Source organism: Arvicola amphibius, chromosome 4, assembly GCF_903992535.2.
Source record: "Arvicola amphibius chromosome 4, mArvAmp1.2, whole genome shotgun sequence".
NCBI lineage: Eukaryota > Metazoa > Chordata > Mammalia > Rodentia > Cricetidae > Arvicola > Arvicola amphibius.
The window spans coordinates 145,932,819-145,953,424 of NC_052050.1; the positions used below are offsets into that span (position 1 = coordinate 145,932,819).

Below are 20,606 nucleotides of genomic sequence, written 5' to 3' on the forward strand. Positions count from 1 at the left end.
CTTTTCTTGTACAAGAGGTGCTTGAGCTCTTGGGCAGCGTTAGGACCCGGAGAGCAGAGGCCTCCACGTCTGAAAAGACTGAAGCATAGTTAACATCCACAGTGGCTCGTTAGTTTCTTGGAACATTCAGGAAGGTATATTTAAATAGAGACAGTACAATATGGTTAGAATTCTGCAGAGCAAATCATACAAATGATGGGAAAGCAGAGTCTCACAGTATAAAACTCAGGCTAGCCTGTAACTGTGCACCCTCCTGCCTTAGCCAGCATAGCACTGAGTTACAGACATACTGCAGTGTGCTTGGCTCACCTAAGTTGCATAGTGATCCCGCTGGTGGGGTCGGCCAGGTGTCTTTCCACCTGTACTTTTGTTCAGGTGTTGCCATTTACCTGGTCTTGCACAGTCAGGGTGAGTGTGCCCAGTAGTGAAGTGCTGTTTCCATGTGCTGCACACTTCCGTGCACGAGGGCCTCACTTGTCTGTCATCTCTGAGTCTAAACCCAGAGCATTTCTCAGTGTTTGCATCTCTCTCTGCTCCGTGAAAACTGAGGTCTGTCGTCATTCATTCGCCAGGGCTAACATTCACAAATATAACTTGTTATATAAAAATTTTAATATTTTGATTTTGGCATTTTGTTCGTTTTAAAGCAAGGCCTCACTGTGCAGCCCTGGCTGGCTGGGAACTGACTTTGTAGGTCAGCTTGGCCTTGAACTCCCAGAGATCTGCCTGCAGGCACCACTGTGCCGGGCTTGAATATGTTGTTTTTAATTTGCGGGTCACATGATATCAAGGACTATGCAACTTTTACATCTACCAGACAAAGGATAAACGTTCCGGTTTTCACATGACTCTTTTCCATCTGTGTGTCTCTCTCTGTCTGATTTTGTTGATGCATCAGGACTACTGAGCAAGTGAAATTTCTCTGTTTTCTGTTGTAAGTACTTCCGCTGTAGGTCCTGTTTGTTCCTGGGACTCTTAGTCCCCTCCCACCTCTGTCCCCGCATGTTAGCTTCTGTCTGACCTTCTCAAATTGTTTCATTTGCCACATCTTAGTCAGCTTAGCCTTGCGATTGTCTGGACCTAAAGGACTGGATATTGCTTTTTCCACCTTGGGTGCAAAAAGCGTGTGCCCCGGCTTACTCAGCATGTGTCTTGTGGCACTGTGAACCAAAGCTGGCCTGGCCCTGGTCATTCAGCAGTGATTCGATGCCTGCTCTGCTGCTCACTGTTGTTCGGATAAAGGCTGCTGTCTTAGAGCAGGTAGTAACTTTTACCAAGTAAACTTAATTTTGGGGACACATAGAACAGTGGGTGAAGAAGACCACGAATTAGTGACCTTGTGCACTCTGGTAATTTATATACTTGTCTGTGTTTTCTCTTTTCTTCCATGAAAGGAAAACAAATTGGAAATGCTTGTTTTTCTTTTGTTGGTCCCAATGGTGTGGGTTTTTTTTTTTCCTGAATATTTTAAGTTCCTTAAAACATAGAAGAATCTGTAATAGTCCTGTGATTACAAATTATGTACTAGTCTAAAAATAACAGATGGCCAAGTTTTCCTCATTTCTGGCCATTGTACAGTACGTGGTACTTGGTTTCCCCTTCCCACTTGACTACTTCCGATGGTAACAGTTTGTTTCTTTTTACTTTCTCTTGGCCACCGCTCCTTTCTGTAAGCGCCCAGGCCTAGACTGGAGCTGTCTTTGGAGAGTTCTATGGTTTTTAGTGCAATAAAGATTTTTCAAAGACTCTGGTCTAGCGTGGTGATTCTTCTGATGAACGTCAAAGCCAAGCGAGTAAAGGTCATAACCGCGGTCTCTAGCTGCCCAGGCTGTTCTTAGCGGTACTTGACTCTCGGAAAGGTGCCTTTTGGTTTGTTTGTTTGTGGTGTATGATTAAACATGCGGGATATCTGGCAATCCATAGACTCGAGTGAGGTGGTCTTGCGGGAGAATGAGCCGGGCTGTGGGTCTCTAGGGTCTGCATTGTCTCCACAACTCTCCCATGCACATGTCTGATCGCGGTGCTATGCGCTTTGGCTTCCGCCCTCCACCCTGTGCTCTGCTCCATCTCATGCCTGGGGAGTTGTCGCTGGGATTCAACCTGGCTTGTCTGTTCCTCTCATTTCTAGGAGTGGCTGCAAGGTGAAGAAATACGAAACTCAGTCTCTTGATTTGGATACGTGTTCTCAGGTAAGTCTGTACTGGCCACCAGAATGGGTTTTGTCCTGTGGGGGTGTCTGAGGAGTCAGGCTTAAGGAAAACAGTTTTTAGATCCTCAGTGTCCTGAACTCATTCAGGAACGCTTGGGGCCCTAGAGCTGGCTCAGTGGTTAAGAGCACAGGTTGCTCTTCCAGAGGACCCGGGTTCAATTCCCAGCACCCACATGGCAGCTCACCACCATCTTTAATTCTAGTTCCAGGGCCTCTGACACCCTCACACAGACGTGCATGCAGGCAAAACACCAGTGCATTTGAAATAAAAGGAAATCATTAAGAAAAAGACAACTCCCTTAGTGGCCTTTAGTTGGGGCATGGGGCAGCATATTCTGCTGTTGTCAGCCCAGTGCGCAGGTCACCAGAGATGCTGTGACATTTTGGTGGCAGTTCTATAAGGGTGCTGACTCTGATAACGGACGGGACAGCTTTTTATTTTGGTGGCAGTTCTATAAGGGTGCCGACTCTGATAACGGATGGGACAGCTTTTTATTTTGTCCTTACTAAGACTCAGGTGGCTTTCCAATCTGTTGCCTTCAACAAAATGGAGGACCCAAAAGTGAGTCTGAAGAGAGCCTGGGCATTGGACCTGGAAAAGGGTCCAGAGAGTTGACGCATCTAATACAGAACTTCCTCCTCTCCATCTTAATTCAGTAATAGATCTTATCATGGCTTTGAATGCTTCCTCCTGACTATAATCGTAAAGATGGAATCCGGAAATTAAATTGGTACTGATTCTTATTTTATCCTAGTGGTTTATGATATATATACAGGAATATATGGAGTAATTAAGAAACAAATAAAACCCCCCCAAACCAGAGCACACAGGTCTATGATGCCATCTTTTTATTGTTTGAGGCCTTATTTCAGTGTAACTGTGATTATAGAAACACACGTGCGGGTTAATAGGATGCAGTTAAGTTTATCTTGTGCCATTTGTACCAACAACTGTAGTGTAAGATGCTTTAAAAGGAGTGGTAGAGTCTGCAATTGGAATTCTTTTTTGATAATACAAATTCTTCTTTACAAATATGTGAAAAAGTTTTGCCGAAGCAGGAAACACAAACTGAAATTTCTTTGGAGTTAAAAAAAAAATCCAGCTAGGTACGGTGACCCAGGGTTTGAATCCTAGTACCTGGGAGGCAGGAGACCAGCCTGGGCTACATAATGAGACCTGTCTGAAAACAAAACAAAACAAAAGCCTTAAGTGTTAGGCTGTAAAAGCTTTAGAGTAATTAGTTCAACAAAATCTGCTTTAGTGAATAATTTTCAAAATTATTTAAGTCATTTATTTACTTACTTTGTTTGTGCGCTCTCACAAGTGCGTGAGTAGACCCTGTGTGGAATTCAGCGGGCAGCTTGCCTAAGGAGGTTCTATTCTTCTGCCATGTGAGTTCTGGGAGTTGAACTCAGATCAGCCTTGGTAGAAGCTCCGCTACCTGCTGAGTCATCTCTCTGCCTCCTGCCTTTGACAAGTCTTATAAATCTCACAATATTTTAAGGATAATTTGTACATTAGTGATTATAGCAATAACCTGACAGAATAAAAACAATTTAACACTCAGAGACTTATAATGAAAGAGGATGTGGTATTTTTAAGGAGAGAAATTAAAGACCTTAAAAAAAAAAAAAAAGACTTTTTAGGGCTGGAGCTCAGTTGGTAAATTGTTGTTATGCAAGCATGAGGACCTGAGTTCAATTCCCAGCACCTCTGAAAAAAAACAGGCGTGGCCGTGATGCCTGCCATCCTCGTGTTGGGGAGGCGGGGCGTCCTGGGGGGGCTGCTGGCCAGTCAGCCTTGCTGGGTGGGTGAGCTCCAGCAAATAGCTTCCTTTTCAAAATATTGTATCTGTTCCTGACAGTTTCTATACATCCACAGTGTATTTTGATCTCGTCCACCCCCACCCTCACTCCTTCCTCCATGAGATAAGTGCTCGGTGGTGGAGTGCAGGCAGATTGAGAGGGAGAAAACGCTGTTCAGTTATGGCTGCTGAAGGGCTCGTCTGAGGAGTTTTGAAATGGCTGGTAGGATATCGAATCAATAGAGTAACTGAGTTACAATAAGTCAGGTTAATATTCAGAATATGCAGGTGTTGATGATGCCATTTGTGGTTATTCCATATGCTCCCTGAGAGATAATTGGCCATTATTAAAAATACTTGTTCTGAAAGTTCTTGACTGTGACTAAGAACTTCGTACTGCACGGTGAGGTGAGTGTACTTGAACTGAGGAGGGGGATTATATGCAAGAAAAATGGATCTCCTACCTCAGAGCTCTTGAAGTGCTTAAACTTTCATGTTTAAGTTAGAAAAACATAACTTTTAAAACTGCAGACCCAGGCCACGGAAGTGAAGTTCTAGAAACATCAACATTTCACGTTTGAAAGACTGAAGCTTTCTCCTAGTTTTGTAGGCTTTGGACCCCGAATATCCTCCCTCAGTCACAGCTACATGCTCAGCTCTAGAAATGTCACTGGTCTCCATGACTGCCCTTCTGAAGGACAGTATCTTCTCTGTTGCATTCCCCAGGATGAAGGGGCTGTGATCTCGCAGATCTCAGACATTTCTAATAGGGACGGCCACGCTACCGATGAGGAGAAACTGGCGTCCACATCCTGCGGTCAGAAACCAGCCGGGGCAGAGGTGAAAGGTGAGCCAGGGGAAGGCCCGGAGTCCTGGGGATGCTCCGATGTTCCCGTGTCTCCCATAAGCCCAGCATCTTCATCCTCAGAAGCAGGTACAGAAGCAAAGGCATGCTGGAAGGCCCGTGGCAGTCACCCGAGGGACAGTTGGGGTGCAGATCTGTGTTTGTTCTTTACTGGAAGAGACACAGACGTGCTAGGGAGGAGTGGGGAGGGTGCCCAGGAGATGCCGGTTGAAGTTTTCTCGTTTTGTATCGTCATGGTCAATCCTCGCATGGCTGTAAATATGTCCTGCGTGTGGCGTTTTGGAGCTGTCATGCTCACTGAGCTTCCAGACGTTCTAAGGTGGAGGCGGGGTGCTTGCCTGTGGCGGCCTTTAGTGCTCTGTTGGCGTTTTCTCCCGCAGCTTACTTTCTACTCGTTGCTAAGCCCGCTGGCCAGGCCATGTCACTGGTCCAGGAAAGCATCTGTGTCCTCTTTTGTAAGATTTATAGCTAACGCCTGTGCAGCAAAAGTGAGACCAAGAGAAAAATCACAAACTTATTATGAGGCTTTTTTTGTTGGATTGTTTCTGTCTCTGCGGTGCTGGGTATTGAACCCAGGGCCCTGTGTATGCCAGGCAAGCCTTCTGGCACTGAGCTATCTCCCCAACCCTTGGTTTTGTTGAGTCAGACTTGCTGTGTAGCCCAGGCTGGCCTTAAATTCAGTATCCTCCTGCTTCTATCAGTTCCAGTGTTTGAATTATAGATATATATCATCCTGCCCATATTAAAGTAAGTTTTACAAAGTACAAAAACCTTCTAAAATGAAAGCCAAACAAATAGAAAAGTATAGGGTTTGGTCTTGATTTTTCTCTTCTTTTTTCTTTTTTTTTCCACACTAACTGAAACTGTTTATTTTTGTTTTTGAGACAGGGCCCAGTTCCATCGCCTGCTGACTGGCCTAGAGCACACACAGATCAGAGCGGCCTCCACTGTGTAGTATTTCTCTGGCCTGGCCTCCCAAGTGCTGAGATGTCCTGTGTCTTAGGCGCTCTCCTATTGCTACGAGCAAATAGCACAACCGAGGCCACCTGTAAAAGAAAGCATTTAATTTTGGGGCTCATGCTTCTAGAGGGCTAGAGTCCATGACCATCATGGCAGCAGGCAGCAGGGCACTGGTATCTGGGCTAGCTGCTAATATTGTTCCCTCTAGACCATCCTGAACTGGGCCTCCCTAGTCCACGCTGCACCCAGCATTGTTCTTTTCCAAGCCCCCTTTACAGTGTTCAACTACTTTCCTAGTTCAAAGTGCCAGAGTCTCCTGCATTCCTCCAACCCCCTTTGCCCCCCCCCCCCCCCACGGTCAGGTCTGCCGCAGCAAGAGACCACACCCTCATACCGGTTCTTCTTAGTTATTTTTCTATTTTTGTGACAAGACACCATGACAGAAAACATAATTTAGGGGCTCAAGGTTACAGAGAGTTGAAGTCCATGACCTCATGGCAGCGAGTACAGCAGCAGGCAGACATGGCACTCGAGAAGCAGAGAGCTCCCGTGTTGAGACAGTAACGGCAAGGCAGAGAGAGAGAGAGAGGGAGAGAGAGAGAGAGAGGAGAGAGAGAGAGAGAGAGGAGGGGGGGGAGGCGCTAACTGGGAATGGCATGGGCTTTTGGAAGCCTCAAAGTTTGCCACTAGTGACACACCTCCTCCAAGACCACCACACCTCCTAATTCTTCCCAAATAACAGTTCCACCTACTGGAGACCAAGCTCTCAAATATATGGGGAGCCATTCTCATCAGACCCCTGCACCCAGCTTAAAAATGGTTGTCTGTATGGTATAGGTATGTGCATGTGAACACAGGTGCCTGTGGAGGCCAGAAGCTTCGGGTCCCCGGAGCTGGAGTTTGCGGCTGTTGTGAGCCTCCTGACATGGCGTAGGAACCTGTGCTAGCAGTGTGTTCAGTGTGTTTTCTTAACCACCGAGCTGTCTCTCCAGCTCCTACTGAAATTGTTCTTGTGGACAGTCATACATTTAGAGAAGGGGAACGATGGAGGTCATGACCTGTCACTAACCCCAGGAAGCAGGTAGAAAGTCCAAACCAGGCAAGTTACTCTGCCCCCACCCTTCACCCCACCGTCTCAGTTTCTGTTTGTGGTCATTTCTACTGTATCTGATGCCTGAGATGGTCAGCTTGTGGACAGGAGAGGTTTACATTAGACTATTCAAATGTTGCAACAAGGATTTTTTTTAGTGTTATTTTTTTGTGTACTTTTCTAAATTTTAAACTTCCTTCAGGGATATAGTCCTTGTCTGGCCCCTCCCCGCCACCATGTCACCTGATACCGGAAAAGTAGGTCCCATAGGAAGGAACCCAGCTAGACCATAATAAGCTTGAACTTTAGGCAATTTTATCTGCTGTATGGGTTGTATTGAGCGTGTCCTCCTGAACCAGAATTTAAATGTGCTCAGATTTAGAAACAGGGTAGGATTCAAGTTCGCTGTTTCCAGTGGACACAAGGGGGCAGACCTGCCATTCCTTCAGCTGGAGGGTTGACAGCTGTGGCTAACTCTGCAAGCCTGTGGCTTTTAACATAAGAGTTCAGGAAAGCCAGCGCACCTTTTAGGAGCCTTTACGTTCTGTGTTCTGTTGTAAGCATGCACTGGAGTTGCCTAGTCTTCACCAGGAACAGAGGGACCCAGTCCTTGCAGAACGTATGAAAATGGCTTTCTCTCTTTCAGGTTTAGAGAAGGAGACATGCCAGAAGACGGAGAAAGAGGAGTCAGCTGTGCATGTAAGTTCCCAACTTGGAGGGGTGGGGTAGCTTATGTTTCTTTCGCTTTGTTTAGAGCCCAGACTAATTTGATTCAGTAAATTCTAGCTAATATTAGGTGGTGGGGGAGGAAGAAATGTGTGACTGGCTAGATGGCTCAGCAAGTAAAAGTGACCACACACATAACGGTGGTAGGGAGAGAATGGACTCCAGAGTTGTCCTTTGACCTCTGTGCGCACGCTGTTCTATCCAAACTCACACTCGTGCTCACATACATATGCTATACATATGTATACCTCATCTGCAGACCTGACGTTTGTGCATAATGTTCTTCACACAACCACTAACCCCGTGTGACTGTGGGCAAGTTGAAGGTAGCCTGAATTGGAATGCCTATAAAATATGAAGTACAGCCAGCCTTTGAGACTGAGTACACGAAAAGAGAACAGTTAGTAAATGTCTCAAGAAGTGGGATACAGTCCATGATGATGGAGCACAGGCAGTGGGATACAGTCTGTGATGATGAGCAGAGGCTGTGGGATACAGTCCGTGATGATGGAGCACAGGCAGTGGGATACAGTCCGTGATGATGGAGCACAGGCAGTGGGATTCAGTCCGTGATGATGGAGCCGAGGAAATGGGATACAGTCCGTGATGATGGAGCTGAGGAAATGGGATACAGTCTATGATGATGGAGCACAGGCAGTGGGATTGGGATACAGTCCGTGATGATGGAGCCGAGGCAGTGGGATACAGTCCGTGATGATGGAGCCAAGGCAGTGGGATACAGTCCGTGATGATGGAGCACAGGCAGTGGGATTGGGATACAGTCCGTGATGATGGAGCCGAGGCAGTGGGATACAGTCTGTGATGATGGAGCCAAGGCAGTGGGATACAGTCCGTGATGATGGAGCACAGGCAGTGGGATTGGGATACAGTCCGTGATGATGGAGCACAGGCAGTGGGATACAGTCCATGATGATGGAGCCGAGGAAATGGGATACAGTCCGTGATGATGGAGCCGAGGCAGCTATCTCCTCCGTGGATGGATGAAATGTGTGACTCACAGCTTATTGCCTAAATGCTTGCTAACACCATGGTTGAAGAGGACACAAAGGCAGATGCCTAGAGTTGACTGAGGATTCTGACATACAGATAATAAAAAACTCACAAAAACTGACCATAAAATATGTATCAGTTTAGCGCCAGAAAAATAAAGTCAGTTTGACCCAACGAGTTACCTGCCTAGGTGAGTGTATCGAAAACTAGAAGGTGAGAACGTTTTATGGTGCCAGCTGCAACCCAGAGCCTTGAGCTGGCTAGGCAGCGCTCTCTACCCTGGAGCCCCAGCCCAGGAGTTTCTCGATGGGAAACTGGACTTAGTGGTTCCAGTATTCAGGGATAGCTTGGCATTCTACTGCTAAGGAACAGATTGCTCTGAAATTTAGTGACTAAAATAAGAAACATTTATTACTTCATGGTTCCTATGAGTTAGGAATCTTTGGGGGTTTTGCCAGGTTCCCTGATTGAAGGCATTTCTTGACTAAGTTATTGATCAGAGCTGATCTTTGGGCTTGACTTAAGGTGGATTTGCTTCCAATCTTACGTGGTTATTGGCAGACATCGATTCTGTGCCGCGTGGGTCTTTCCACAGAGTATGCCAGTATGTAGCAAGCAGAGACTTTGTGGCCATCTTGCCTTAGTAAGGGTTTCTATTGCTGTAAAGAGACACCATGAGAATGGCAACTCTTACAAAGGACGACATTTAGCTGTGGTGGCTCACTTACAGTATCAGAGGTTCAGTCCAGTATCATGGGACATGGCAGCATGCAGGCAGACGTGGTGCTGGAGAAGTAGCTGAGAGTCCCACATCTTGTAGGCAATAGAAAGTTGATTTGAGCATATATAAAACCTTAAAGCCCACCTCTTTGTGACACACTTCCTCCAACAAGACCACGCCCACTCCAACAAGGCCACATTTCTTAGTAATGCCACTCCCTATGAGCTTATGGGGGCCAGTACATTAGACCACCACAGTGACCTTTGCCATGTCTGAGTGGTCCCTGAGAGCAGCCTTCATCTAGAATGAATGAAATCATACAAGAGAATGGGTCCTAGGAGGTGCGGCGATTTGGGGGGATCCTGTTAGAGGTTGCCCAAGTGTCCTCTGATTGGACTCCCCTCCCAAGTGGTTCTGGAGACTGCGTGCTGCCAGGTGGCGGTATTGGAATGCCTCCTTTCTGTAGCCAAAGATAAGTTTCTAAATTGAACCTAGGGCTAAAGTCTATAAAGACGCCTGCTAAAATTACATGTGTCTTTTGAGCATTTGGAGAGAGGCGGAGGCCAGGACAGCCCAGAAAGTTTTAAAGCCGCTGGTCGAAGTTGTCATCAGATTTTCTGTTTAGTCTGCGTTTAAACAAGACTGATGGCCAGACAGTAACTTCTCAGTTGTGCTCACTCACACTCGGAGGCTGAGATTGTTTCCAGGGTCACTGTGGCTGGCATTTTGGTTGTTAGGTCACACGTATGCAAAAAACCTCATTTTCCTAGGTTTGAGGAAATTGCTTCTTTAAAAAAAAATGCTTTTAGGAACAACAAAATGCCATCCAAATATGGCTCTTTAGAACTGCAGCTGTCCTGGAAGTAAACCTGTCACCTGAAGACCAAAGGCCACCAGGAAGGAGCTACAGATGTAGTCGCAAAACTGAACTGCTCATTAACCCCTCTGCTCCCAAAGACTTGACTTAAGCGCAGGTTTATGTTGAATTCAGCCTCTGTGTAAGGGTTAATATGGGTGTGTACTTGAGGTCATTACAGCGGCTGGAGTCCTTGGGTGAGCCTGAGTCACTGAGCTGGAAAGACGAAGGTCAAAGGTCAGATAGATTTGCCACGACTGCCTCCTTAGGCATGGAAGTTGGTAATACATGCTAAAATCGTTGCCACAGCGGTTAAACAGAGATAACAAGCATCTGTATGTGGATGGAAGGGTTCTCGCTTTTCTTGAAAAATCATTTGCATAAAACACATCCCCAGAAAATACCAGAAAAATGAAGTATTGGGACGTGTTTCTTTTCCTCCTGGGGCTCTATGGTAACCGACCACTTGACAGTTACACCCTTCCTCCAGCATACGCTGACCCGAGTAGTCACTAGCACCCCTTCCTTTAGTTAAGTCTTGTAACGAGATTGCTGGTTTAAAGCTGTCTTTCTCCTGCTTCTGCAAGCGCATTCATAAAGGGTGTGATCTGTGGTGAGGAGGTTGCTGAGGTATATTCAGGGTTAAGCTGGAAACCAACCATGTTAAATTTAACCCTGTCCCACAGGGACTGCTGGAGTCCTCGTCGGAAAAGGCCCCCGTGTCTGTGGCCTGTGGAGGAGAGAGCCCCCTGGATGGCATCTGCCTCAGCGAAGCAGACAAGACTGCCGTGCTCACATTGATCAGGGAAGAGGTAACGTTCTCTTTCTGTCTGCAGAGGTCCCATCTCTGCTAACTCGCCTCATCTCAACCTGCAGCTTCCTACTCTGTAGCTTGGGTGGTTCCTGTAGACGCCGGCCTTGGTGCTGGTGTTTAGCAAGCTGATGCACTGATGTATTGTTAAGACTTTGTACCTCGAGGTGACCACGTAATAGATGGAAGGAAATCTGTGTCTGGTCAGATGAAGCACACAGGGTCGCCCGTGGGTTCTTTTATTTTATGTGTATGCCAGAGGAGCACCTGATCCCTCAAGGAGTTATAAGCAGTTAGGAGCTGACACATGGGTGCTGGGAACTGAACTCAGGCCCTTTGCAAGAGCAGCCAGTGCTCTTAGCCTCTGAATCATCCAGTCCCGTCTCTATGTTCTTCTTCTTCTTTTTGTAAATGTGCATTGGTGTTTTGCCTGCATGTATGTCTGTGTGAGGTGTCAGATCCCCTGGAACTGGAGTTGTGAGCTGTCGTGTGGGTGCTGGGAATTGAACCTGGGTCTGCTGGAAGAGCAGCCTAACCACTGAGCTATCTCATCTCTCCAGCCCCCATCTCTATGTTCCTGAGACCCTTTATATAAGCACAGAAACAGAAGATTAGGAAGAAGGGAGAACCTGAGGAGGATAGTGGACGGGGGGCGCTGGATGCCTGTTTGAGCCCTGTGCAGGACAGACAGGACTGAGACAGGGAGTGGAGAATACTTCTAATTATCGAGAACGTCTCAGATGTGAAGCTGGGTCCTTCATTCTGACTCAGTTCTCATCATCAACTGCTGAGGCATCACTGCAGAAAGGAGTGTGATGGGTGCGGTAGCGCGTTAATCTCGGCACGTGGGTGGCTGAGGCAGGAGGATCACAAGTTCAGAGTAAAGACAGAATCCAGAGGAGTTGAGAGTACCCCTTAAATGTGAGGGAGCTGTGCCATTCACCTCACTTGGTGGCCGGGCACTGTGCTGTTCACCTCTCCTGGTGGCTGGACACTGTGCCGTTCACCTCTCCTGGAGTCTGGCACTGTGCTGTTCACCTCTCCTGGAGCCTGGCACTGTGCTGTTCACCTCACCAGGTGGTGGCTGTATTACAGCACCCTGTGTAGCTGAGAATGTACTTTCTCAGATGTTTCTTACATACAAACACTGAGATGTACCGTATTCCTAAGTGTTAATTGAATATCTTGTGTCAGACTTGGCCGTGTGTTATTTTTCAGTTTCCAGTAGATTGGTGAAGTAAAACAAAGCTTTATTATAATCTAGATAATCACTAAAGAAATCGAAGCAAATGAGTGGAAGAAAAAATACGAAGAGACCCGAGAAGAAGTCTTGGAGATGAGGTCAGCCTGGTGCTGGGGTGGGCATGGGTCCTTGTGAGGTGTGGCTGTCGTCCGCAGTGTTCTCTTGTCACCAAATCCAAGGCTGGCAGCACGGGGGCTTTTGCTCTTCGCACTGTGCTCGGAGATTAAGAAAGTCGCTGCAGTCTGGGCGTGGTGGCACACACCCTTAATCCCAGCACTCTCGTGGCTGAGACAGAAGCCAGTGATCTCTGCGTTTGAGCCCAGCCTACTTTACTTACCAGGTACTAGGATAGCTAGGCTACAAAGAAAGGCCGTCTCAAAAAAGGAAAGAAGTCAGAGCTAATATTGAGTAGTTATTTTCTTCAAATACCATAGCTTCAAGGGTTATTTACAGCATCATACGTGAATAGAACTTATATAATTCTTGCCTTTTTAAAAGAAGAACAGAAGTCTATTTTAAAAATACCCATTTATAATAAAGAGTAACAAAACTTACTGATACAGTCAATGATGGAGGTATTGAAATTAGTAAAAGACAAAATTAATGGGTTTTAAATAAAAATCTTTTAGCCATAGTGGTGGTGATGGTGGGGGCTTTTAAATTCCTGGAACCCCAGCACTCTGGAGACTGGGGCAGGAGGACTACCCCAAGTTTGAGGCCAGCCTGAGCCCCACAACAAATTCCAGACCAGTTGAGTACACATTTGTATCAGAGATTCGTGCCCTCCTCCCCAAAGAAAAAGGAAGTATTTTTTTCTTTTCCTGTCCAGTTTAGAAATTATGTTACTAAACATAACCTCAAAGAAGAGAAAGCATAAACCTCACCAGCGAGCCCTGAAATGCTGACAAGACATTTTAAACATTACTGCTGTAATTTGTGGCTCCTGTATTATTTGGTTTGGGAGGACTTCCTGGTTGGAGGCCCAGTGCTGGGCTTGGAACAGCCCCACCTTTAGTGAGCTTACAGTGGCCACCATAAGGACCTTGGATGTGGAGCCCAGACTCACCACTAAGGGGCAGCAGCTGCAGGGAGATTGCCCAGCACTGGGTCGTCTGAAGAACCAGGCTTCACTGAGTGAAAGACCAACTCCAGGGCGTGCTCTTCATTCTCGGAATAAGTGAAATATTTGTGCACCCGGCCATAAGATAAAACTTGAAACTGAATTGGAGGAGAAAAGTGCTTAAAAGGTAGATGGGCCAGGAAAGATGGAGTCAGGGTGGATCTCATAGGAGGAGCTCTGAGGAGCGTCTTTAATTCAAAAAGATTGTCTTACAGTATTTAAATAGCAAAAAGTGAAAATGGCTGTTTTAATAAAAGACTGAAAGAGACAGGCGTGTACGCCTTTAATCCCAGTACTCGGGAGGCAGAGGCAGGTTGATCTCTGTGAGTTCGAGGCCAGCCTGGTCTACAGAACGAGTTCCAGGACAGCCAGAGCTGTTACACAGAGAAACCTGTTCTGTGTAAAAAACACAAGAAGACTAAAAGACTTCTGTCTTAGCTGGCTTTCATTTGCTGTGAAAAACACTATGGCCGAAAGCAGCTTGGGGCGCCAAGGGTTTCAGCTTCTACTTTGAGGTCATAGCCGTCATCAAGGGGAGTCAGAGCAGGAACCAAGGCAGGAATGCTCCTTCCTGGCTTGCTGAGCTAGCTTTCTTATAGAACCAAACCACCTGCTGAGGGATGGAGGGGTGCTTTCAGTGGATTGGGCCCTCCCACATCAATCACAAGAACTACTGAGGGGTCAAGGGTCAGTGTGATCAAAGTAATTCTTCAGTTGAGATGCTCTCTTGTCAGGTGACAAAAAATAACCAGGATGGTTTATTAAACACGAAGTGTCAAAAGCTTTTGGAGTTCAGGATGTGGTCCAGCGGTAGAGCACATACCTAGCTTGCGTGAGATTAGGGCTCCGTTCCTAGCACCCAAGACATAAGCTGTTTTCTGTCCATTTCTCTTCTTCCTTTTTATCTTGTGCAGAGAACATTTAACCTTTCAGAACTTTAGTGAACCTAGTGTATGTAAGAAAAACCAAAAAGGGGAGATAGAGCAAAGGTGTTGTTTTATTGTATTATTAGATGTTTGTGAATTTGTTTCAGACAGAATGTCTCTGACTTCCATTGCCTCTCTTCTGATAACAAGTTTTATATTTTGATTATAATTTATTACTTTTTTTCTTTTTAGAAAAATTGTGGCTGAATATGAAAAGACCATTGCCCAAATGATTGGTAAGGAGAAAGGTTTTTTGTGTGTTTGTTTTGTTTTCTGAGCATGGGCCCTAGAAGCTCCATGAGCCTGTCAGGAGCCACAGCCATAGACAAACACAGGTTTTTACAGTTTGGGAATCTGTGGAGTCAAAGCCAGGGCCGTAACTGTGCTTGGAAGGGCCCCTTCCTCTTGGTGCCTTCCCCACGATCAGTCAGTCATCCCGGCGGAGACAGCTGGCTCTCTGAAGCCTTGTTCTCTTTCTTTCTTTTTAAAGATAGGATTTATTTTTTATTTGTGTGTGTGTGTGTGTGTGTGTGTGTGTGTGTGTGTGTGTGTGCGCATGCACACACTCCTGCCTGGGTTTATATGTACCAGGTGCCCATGGAAACTAGAGTTTCAGGTGGTTGTGAGCTGCCTGATATGGGTACTAGGAACTGAACCCAGGTACTCCACAGAAGCAATGCATGCTCTTAACTGCTCAGCCATCTCTCCAGGCTCTCTTTGGCTTTTTCCTGCCTGGCTGCTGGCCAATCAGCGTTTATTTAAAATATAATTGACAGGATACAGACCATTGTCCCACAGCACCATGTCATAATTGTACATATTTTGGGGAGCAGTGTGGTATTTTGTACATGAATTCAGTGGCCAGTGATTAAGCTATTATAGCTAGCATTTTCATTTCCTTAAACATTTATTATTTCAAGGCAGGTGCATAGCATCCCCACACTCAGGAGGCAGAAGCAGAGGCAGGCAGATCTCTGTGAATTCATAACTGGTCTGGTCTTTAGAGCCAGTACTACACAGAGAGACCTGTCTTTTTTTTTTTTTTTTTTTTTTTTTTTTTTTTTAAAAAGATGTTTGTCATTTCTTTGGGAACATTCAAATTCCTATGTACTTTCTAATTCTCTATAAATTAAATGCCAAATTCTTGTAGGTGGAAGCCATCCTACTTTGTTACAGAACACTCGGACTTTTCCTCTAGTGCTTATTGCCTACCCTTCCTCTGTTCATCTCCCAGCCCACCTTCCCCATCTTCTAGTGACCACTATTCTGACCGCTACACCTGTAGCTGTAGAATCAGCTCATTCAGCCTCACATATGCTGAGAATATTTAGGGTTTTGCTTCCTGTGCCTGGCTTATTTAATACGACATTCTCTGGGCTGGGCTGTCTTCTATGGGGACTGAACCGGTCTGTTCTCATGACTTGTTTCCGTGGTTTCTCACCACTGTGGCCAAATCCATGATTCTAAACAGAAGAGAAAGGACTTATTTTGGCTCATGGTTTCAGAGAGTTCAGTCTGCAGTCACTGGGTCCCATATGGTTGTACGGTACACGTGTTGGTGGGAGTATGTGGCCACGCACAGAGCAGGGAGAAGCAAGAAGGAGGCCTGGCAGAGACACTCCCTGGGGGAGCCTTGAACTCACTGTGTAGCCCAGGCTGGCTTTGAACTCAGTGTTTCTAGGTCAGTATCCCAAGTACTGGCATGGCAGGTATGTGCCTTTGCCCTTAGTGAGTCTTTAGTCTGCAGGTTCTGATTTCCCTCCCTGGGACCCAGCACAGAGAGCGTATGCAAAGAAACTGACTTAATTGTCCGTCTTGAACTTCCAGCCTCATTTAGTTGCCATCCTAAGCCTCAACTCTCACATGAATCTATTCTGACCTTCTAGCATTTAAGTACTGAAAAGATTTTCCCCCACTGTCCACACCAGCAGCTGCCTTCCCAGCCTAACCTTGGCCCTGGTTGTCAGCTCTGTGCGGCTCCCATCCCCAGTCCCTTCTGGGTACCTGCTCCAGTCTCTGCCCCGAGAGGCCATTCTGTGAACACCAGCTCTGTCCCCACGTGGCACATCCTGCTTGCCGCCCTGTCACTTGTCACTGTGTGTCCTCCCTCTAGAACAGAGGTTCTGGAATGTGGGGACACCTAGGCCATGCCCCCTTTTCCAAGAGCGTTGCTTGGCTCACCCAGAGTCGGCATTCACTTTGTCCCCTTTGGCTTGTGGTTCTCAGAAGATGAGCAGAGGACAAACATGACCTCTCAGAAGAGTTTCCAGCAGCTGACGATGGAGAAGGAGCAGGCCCTGGCTGACCTGAACTCTGTGGAAAGGTCCCTTTCTGATCTCTTCAGGAGATACGAGAACCTGAAAGGCGTGCTAGAAGGGTTCAAGAAGGTGGGTGTCCTTCCACCTTGTCTCCTGGGGGCCGTGTGGCGTCTTAGTAACAGGCAGCTGAGGCTTGGTGTGCTCCTTCTCAATCATTTGCCTTGATAGTAGTAAAAGTGGAAGAGATTTACGAAGCAATGTCAATTAGGACATGGAGAAGTCTATAGGCTTTCTTTAGTGGGGGTTGCCCAAGCCTGTTGAAGTTGCCATGGACTGTGAATTAAACACATCTCAATTAAGCAGACTTTCCTATAAAACAAAACAAAACAAAAACCCAAGAGAAACAAAGGGACGTTCATGTTTGTTTTGAACTTTCCCTTTGGAACAGAATGAGGAAGCCCTGAAAAAGTGTGCTCAGGATCACCTGGCCAGGGTGAAGCGGGAGGAGCAGCGGTACCAGGCCCTGAAGACTCACGCGGAGGAAAAGCTGGACAGGTAAGAGCTCGTGAATGCGCTGCGCCTGCTTACTGCTGCAGGTGGAGGTAGCACTCTTTGTCTACACAGTAACAGAGTTGCACCTTCTACTATCTGCCTTCTTGCTTGCGACTTGAGGTGTGTGTGTGAGATTTTATTCCTCTGGTTAGAGTATAGAAAGGTGTGCACACACCGCATCCCCTCTGTTTCTCACCGCTTAACCTTTAGCCCATTAGTGCTGGCATTTTGTGTTTTTCCTCAGACGTACATGCTAAGCCCCTTAGTTTATCTTTCTGTGCTCACGAGGACCTTCTCCCTGGCATTTCATTGTTGGAAGGGCTCCGTTTAGGCGGCCGCTCCTGCTGGACATCGCGGTCATTAAACTCGTCCTGGTGCGGAAGTGCCGTAGCGAGCAGCGCTGTAGACTGTTCCTTCATGATAGATGAGGAATTGGGGACCAGCAAGTGTGGAGTTATAATAATTGTAAAGAATGACCAGCTGGGGGGCTGGAGAGATGGCTCAGTGGGTAAGAGCACTGATTGCTCTTCCAGAGGTCCTGAGTTCAATTCCCAGCAACCACATGGTGGCCCACAACCACCTATAATGAGATCTGGTGCCCTCTTCTGGCCTACAGGCAGGATACTGCATAAATAAATAAATAAATAAATAAATCTTTAAAAAAAAAAAAGAATGACCAACTGGCCTCATTAGGCATATGTTGAACGACACCCAACATTGTATGATCAAGTGCAGAGTAATCCAGGCCACCATCATACTGGATCATTTAAAAGTTAGGATTGTTATGAAAAATTAAGTAATGTTATTTTCTCATGAGATATAACTTTGGAAGTATATTGTGGTCCTTCAGTATATTGAAGTATATTGATTGTGCTGTCAGAGTGTGCCATGGAAATACGCTTAGCAGTTTTATATAAAGTGCATCTTGCAAGTCATTGTTTCTGGGTTTTCCTCTCAGTTCTTTGGAATCTGGGTTTTGTGGAAGTCAGTAGTCAGTACCCCGAGTCTGTTCCTCGTGGCTAACCATGCTCTTCTCATTTCTTCTGCAAACAAACCCAACTCTCCGTTGCAGAGCCAACGAAGAGATCGCTCAGGTTCGCTCAAAGGCAAAGGCTGAGAGCGCAGCGCTCCATGCTGGGCTCCGCAAAGAGCAGATGAAGGTGGAGTCCTTGGAAAGAGCCCTTCAGCAGAAGGTACGCACGGGGTCTGTCACAGCGTTCTTCTAGTTGATACAGGAGCATTGGCTGCTCTCCTCTGTGGCTTATGTCAGTCCCTGGTGTACATAGCTCGGCATGGATCTGGAGGAAGGTGGCTTTGCCCTTCTTACACAGACGCTCCAGGTCAGCTCCTTTATGAACAAATTTGGGGGACACACGTTATTAACCAAGGCTATGGGGAGCCATCAGACACAGGCAGGGTTCCTGGGGGGGGGGGATGTTGTGTTTTAAGTGAAGTTCAGGGGCTGTAGCTCATCAGTTTTCAGAGCAGATGTGTCCTGCGGGGACACGAGGCCATGTCTGGAGGCTGGGAGATGCTAGTGGCCCCATAGTGGGTGAGAGGCCAGCAGTGCTGCCAAGCATCCTGTAATGGACAGGATGGCCCAGATCAAATCTCAGCCCAACATAATTGATTCCGAGAAACTGCCACGGAGAAATTGAAAGCAGAAATAATGTCGCCAGGCTCAAGACTGTCTGCTTGCCTTTGGACATGCCAGTGAAGTAGACAGACAAGGTGGAAGGCAGCATGAGAAGGTGGAGGGCTCTTGCCTAAGCTGAGTTGGGAGTTGGGGGTTCCAGTCTGATGCCTGCATCTCTCAAGCCTGCCTGCCTGACTGGGCTTGGTGGTGCATCCTTGATCCTAACCCCCATCTCAGTATGCTTTTCTGTTCTACACATCACCTCCTCGGGGTATTTGTGTCAACACTTGTCCCCTTGGAGCTGTATATACACCCTGGGTGAGTTGGAAGGGCAGCTGCTCCAGGCCCTCTTGCTGATCCCTCTCGCTATCCTGGGAGGAGACCTCGATGCTCAGGCTCTGTGGCACCGGTTGTATTTTCATGCTCGGCAGGTTTTGGCCTTTCTCTTTCTTCTTTGCTGTTGAACTCGCTGCATCACCACATGTGCATTCGTGCAGTGGTGTGAACTCGCTGCATTGCCATGTGTGCATTCGTGCGGTGGTGCGAACTCGCTACATCACCACGTGTGCATTCGTGCATTGGTGCCCTTTGACTTAGAGCTTGTGTCTGGCCACCCTGACTCAGACTCTGGAATCCCAGTCCCTGAAGCTCTTGGTGGGTGAAGCGAAATCCACGTCCTTGTATTTTAGCCTGCGAGCCACTCAACAAGAGAATCGGGCGCTAAGGTTTATGGGCTGGCTTCAGGAGGGTTGATGGCTCTCCCCGCCCTCAGCGCAGTTAGCGCAGTACTAGGAGCACACTTTGATGGATGGAAGGCATTTGGCCCTCGACCTCGGAGGATTGCCGCAGGGGTGGTGAGGCACGAGGATGTCTGGGGCTGGTCTAGCCATCGGCTCTTCTCTCAGAACATAAAGCAGCCTGCAAATCATATCCCCTGTCTTTCAGAATCAAGAAATTGAAGAACTAACGAAAATCTGTGATGAGCTCATCGCAAAGCTGGGAAAGACGGACTGAGATTCCTCCCGTGAGCTGTGCAGATCTGAGTCTGGCTGCTTGTGTCGTGACCACAAATTATCTTGCCTTATCCAAAAGTAATTCCTCCTTTGCAGAGAAAAATAACTTTTTAAAAAGCACATGCCTGCTGCTGCCTGTCCCGCTGCACCCCACTGCTGCAGCCGGAGCCTGGCTTGTGGGGAAGGAGCTGACGTGCCAGCGGGGGCCTGGCTGCCGCTTCCGCTAGACAGGCTGCTGGGTCTAGCGCTGCTTCTCCATCCGTAGTTCATCTTTACTTTTCCCGAGTGTGTGAAATTTCTAATTTTGTGGCAACCGTGTGGGGTTACCTTCCCAGCACATATTTGATATTTTTATGCCCTGGTTAAGCGTTTAAATTTCAGTATCGGCCGTTTTATTGAAGGAGACAGTTTGGCCCTGCTGCCACTAACAGTGTCTCAATGAGACTTGAGTTCCCTTTTATCTCCAGTATTTCACTCATGCATGCATATGTGTCCGTGCTGCCACTTACCCCGGAGGCATATTCAGATAAGGATTTTTAGAGAGGAGCATAGTTACATAAATCAACACAGATCAGATCCTTCTTTCGAAGCGGAGCCCTAGGTCTAAAAGCCAGCTCAGACTTTGTAGGGCTTGAGTGTTTCCCGTACACAGAGCCCTGGGTTCCATCCCCAGAACTACAGAAACTGGATGCTGTAGTGCATGCCTGTAATTCCGACACTCCAGAAGCAGGGGCAGGAGGATCAGAAATTCAAGGCCATTCTCAAATACAGAGCTACTTGGAGGCCAGCCTGGGCTGTATGAGA

The 20,606-nt window shown here is 47.1% G+C and overlaps 1 protein-coding gene across 4 annotated transcripts in view; it reads left to right on the top strand.

Annotated features, from left to right (window-relative positions):
- Tacc1 (transforming acidic coiled-coil containing protein 1) overlaps nucleotides 1-20,006 on the top strand; it is an 80,644-nt gene extending 60,638 nt beyond the window's left edge. For all 4 annotated transcript variants that reach the window (XM_038325963.1, XM_038325961.1, XM_038325960.1 and 1 more), the window contains 10 exons: nucleotides 2,129-2,189; nucleotides 4,741-4,861; nucleotides 7,576-7,628; nucleotides 10,930-11,055; nucleotides 12,319-12,395; nucleotides 14,536-14,579; nucleotides 16,570-16,730; nucleotides 17,050-17,156; nucleotides 18,226-18,346; nucleotides 19,735-20,006. In XM_038325963.1, coding sequence (XP_038181891.1) covers nucleotides 2,129-2,189; nucleotides 4,741-4,861; nucleotides 7,576-7,628; nucleotides 10,930-11,055; nucleotides 12,319-12,395; nucleotides 14,536-14,579; nucleotides 16,570-16,730; nucleotides 17,050-17,156; nucleotides 18,226-18,346; nucleotides 19,735-19,803 — 940 coding nt within the window. In that variant the 3' untranslated portion in view covers nucleotides 19,804-20,006. The remainder of the gene's footprint in view (nucleotides 1-2,128; nucleotides 2,190-4,740; nucleotides 4,862-7,575; nucleotides 7,629-10,929; nucleotides 11,056-12,318; nucleotides 12,396-14,535; nucleotides 14,580-16,569; nucleotides 16,731-17,049; nucleotides 17,157-18,225; nucleotides 18,347-19,734) is intronic.
- Nucleotides 20,007-20,606: the final 600 nt, after the last annotated feature.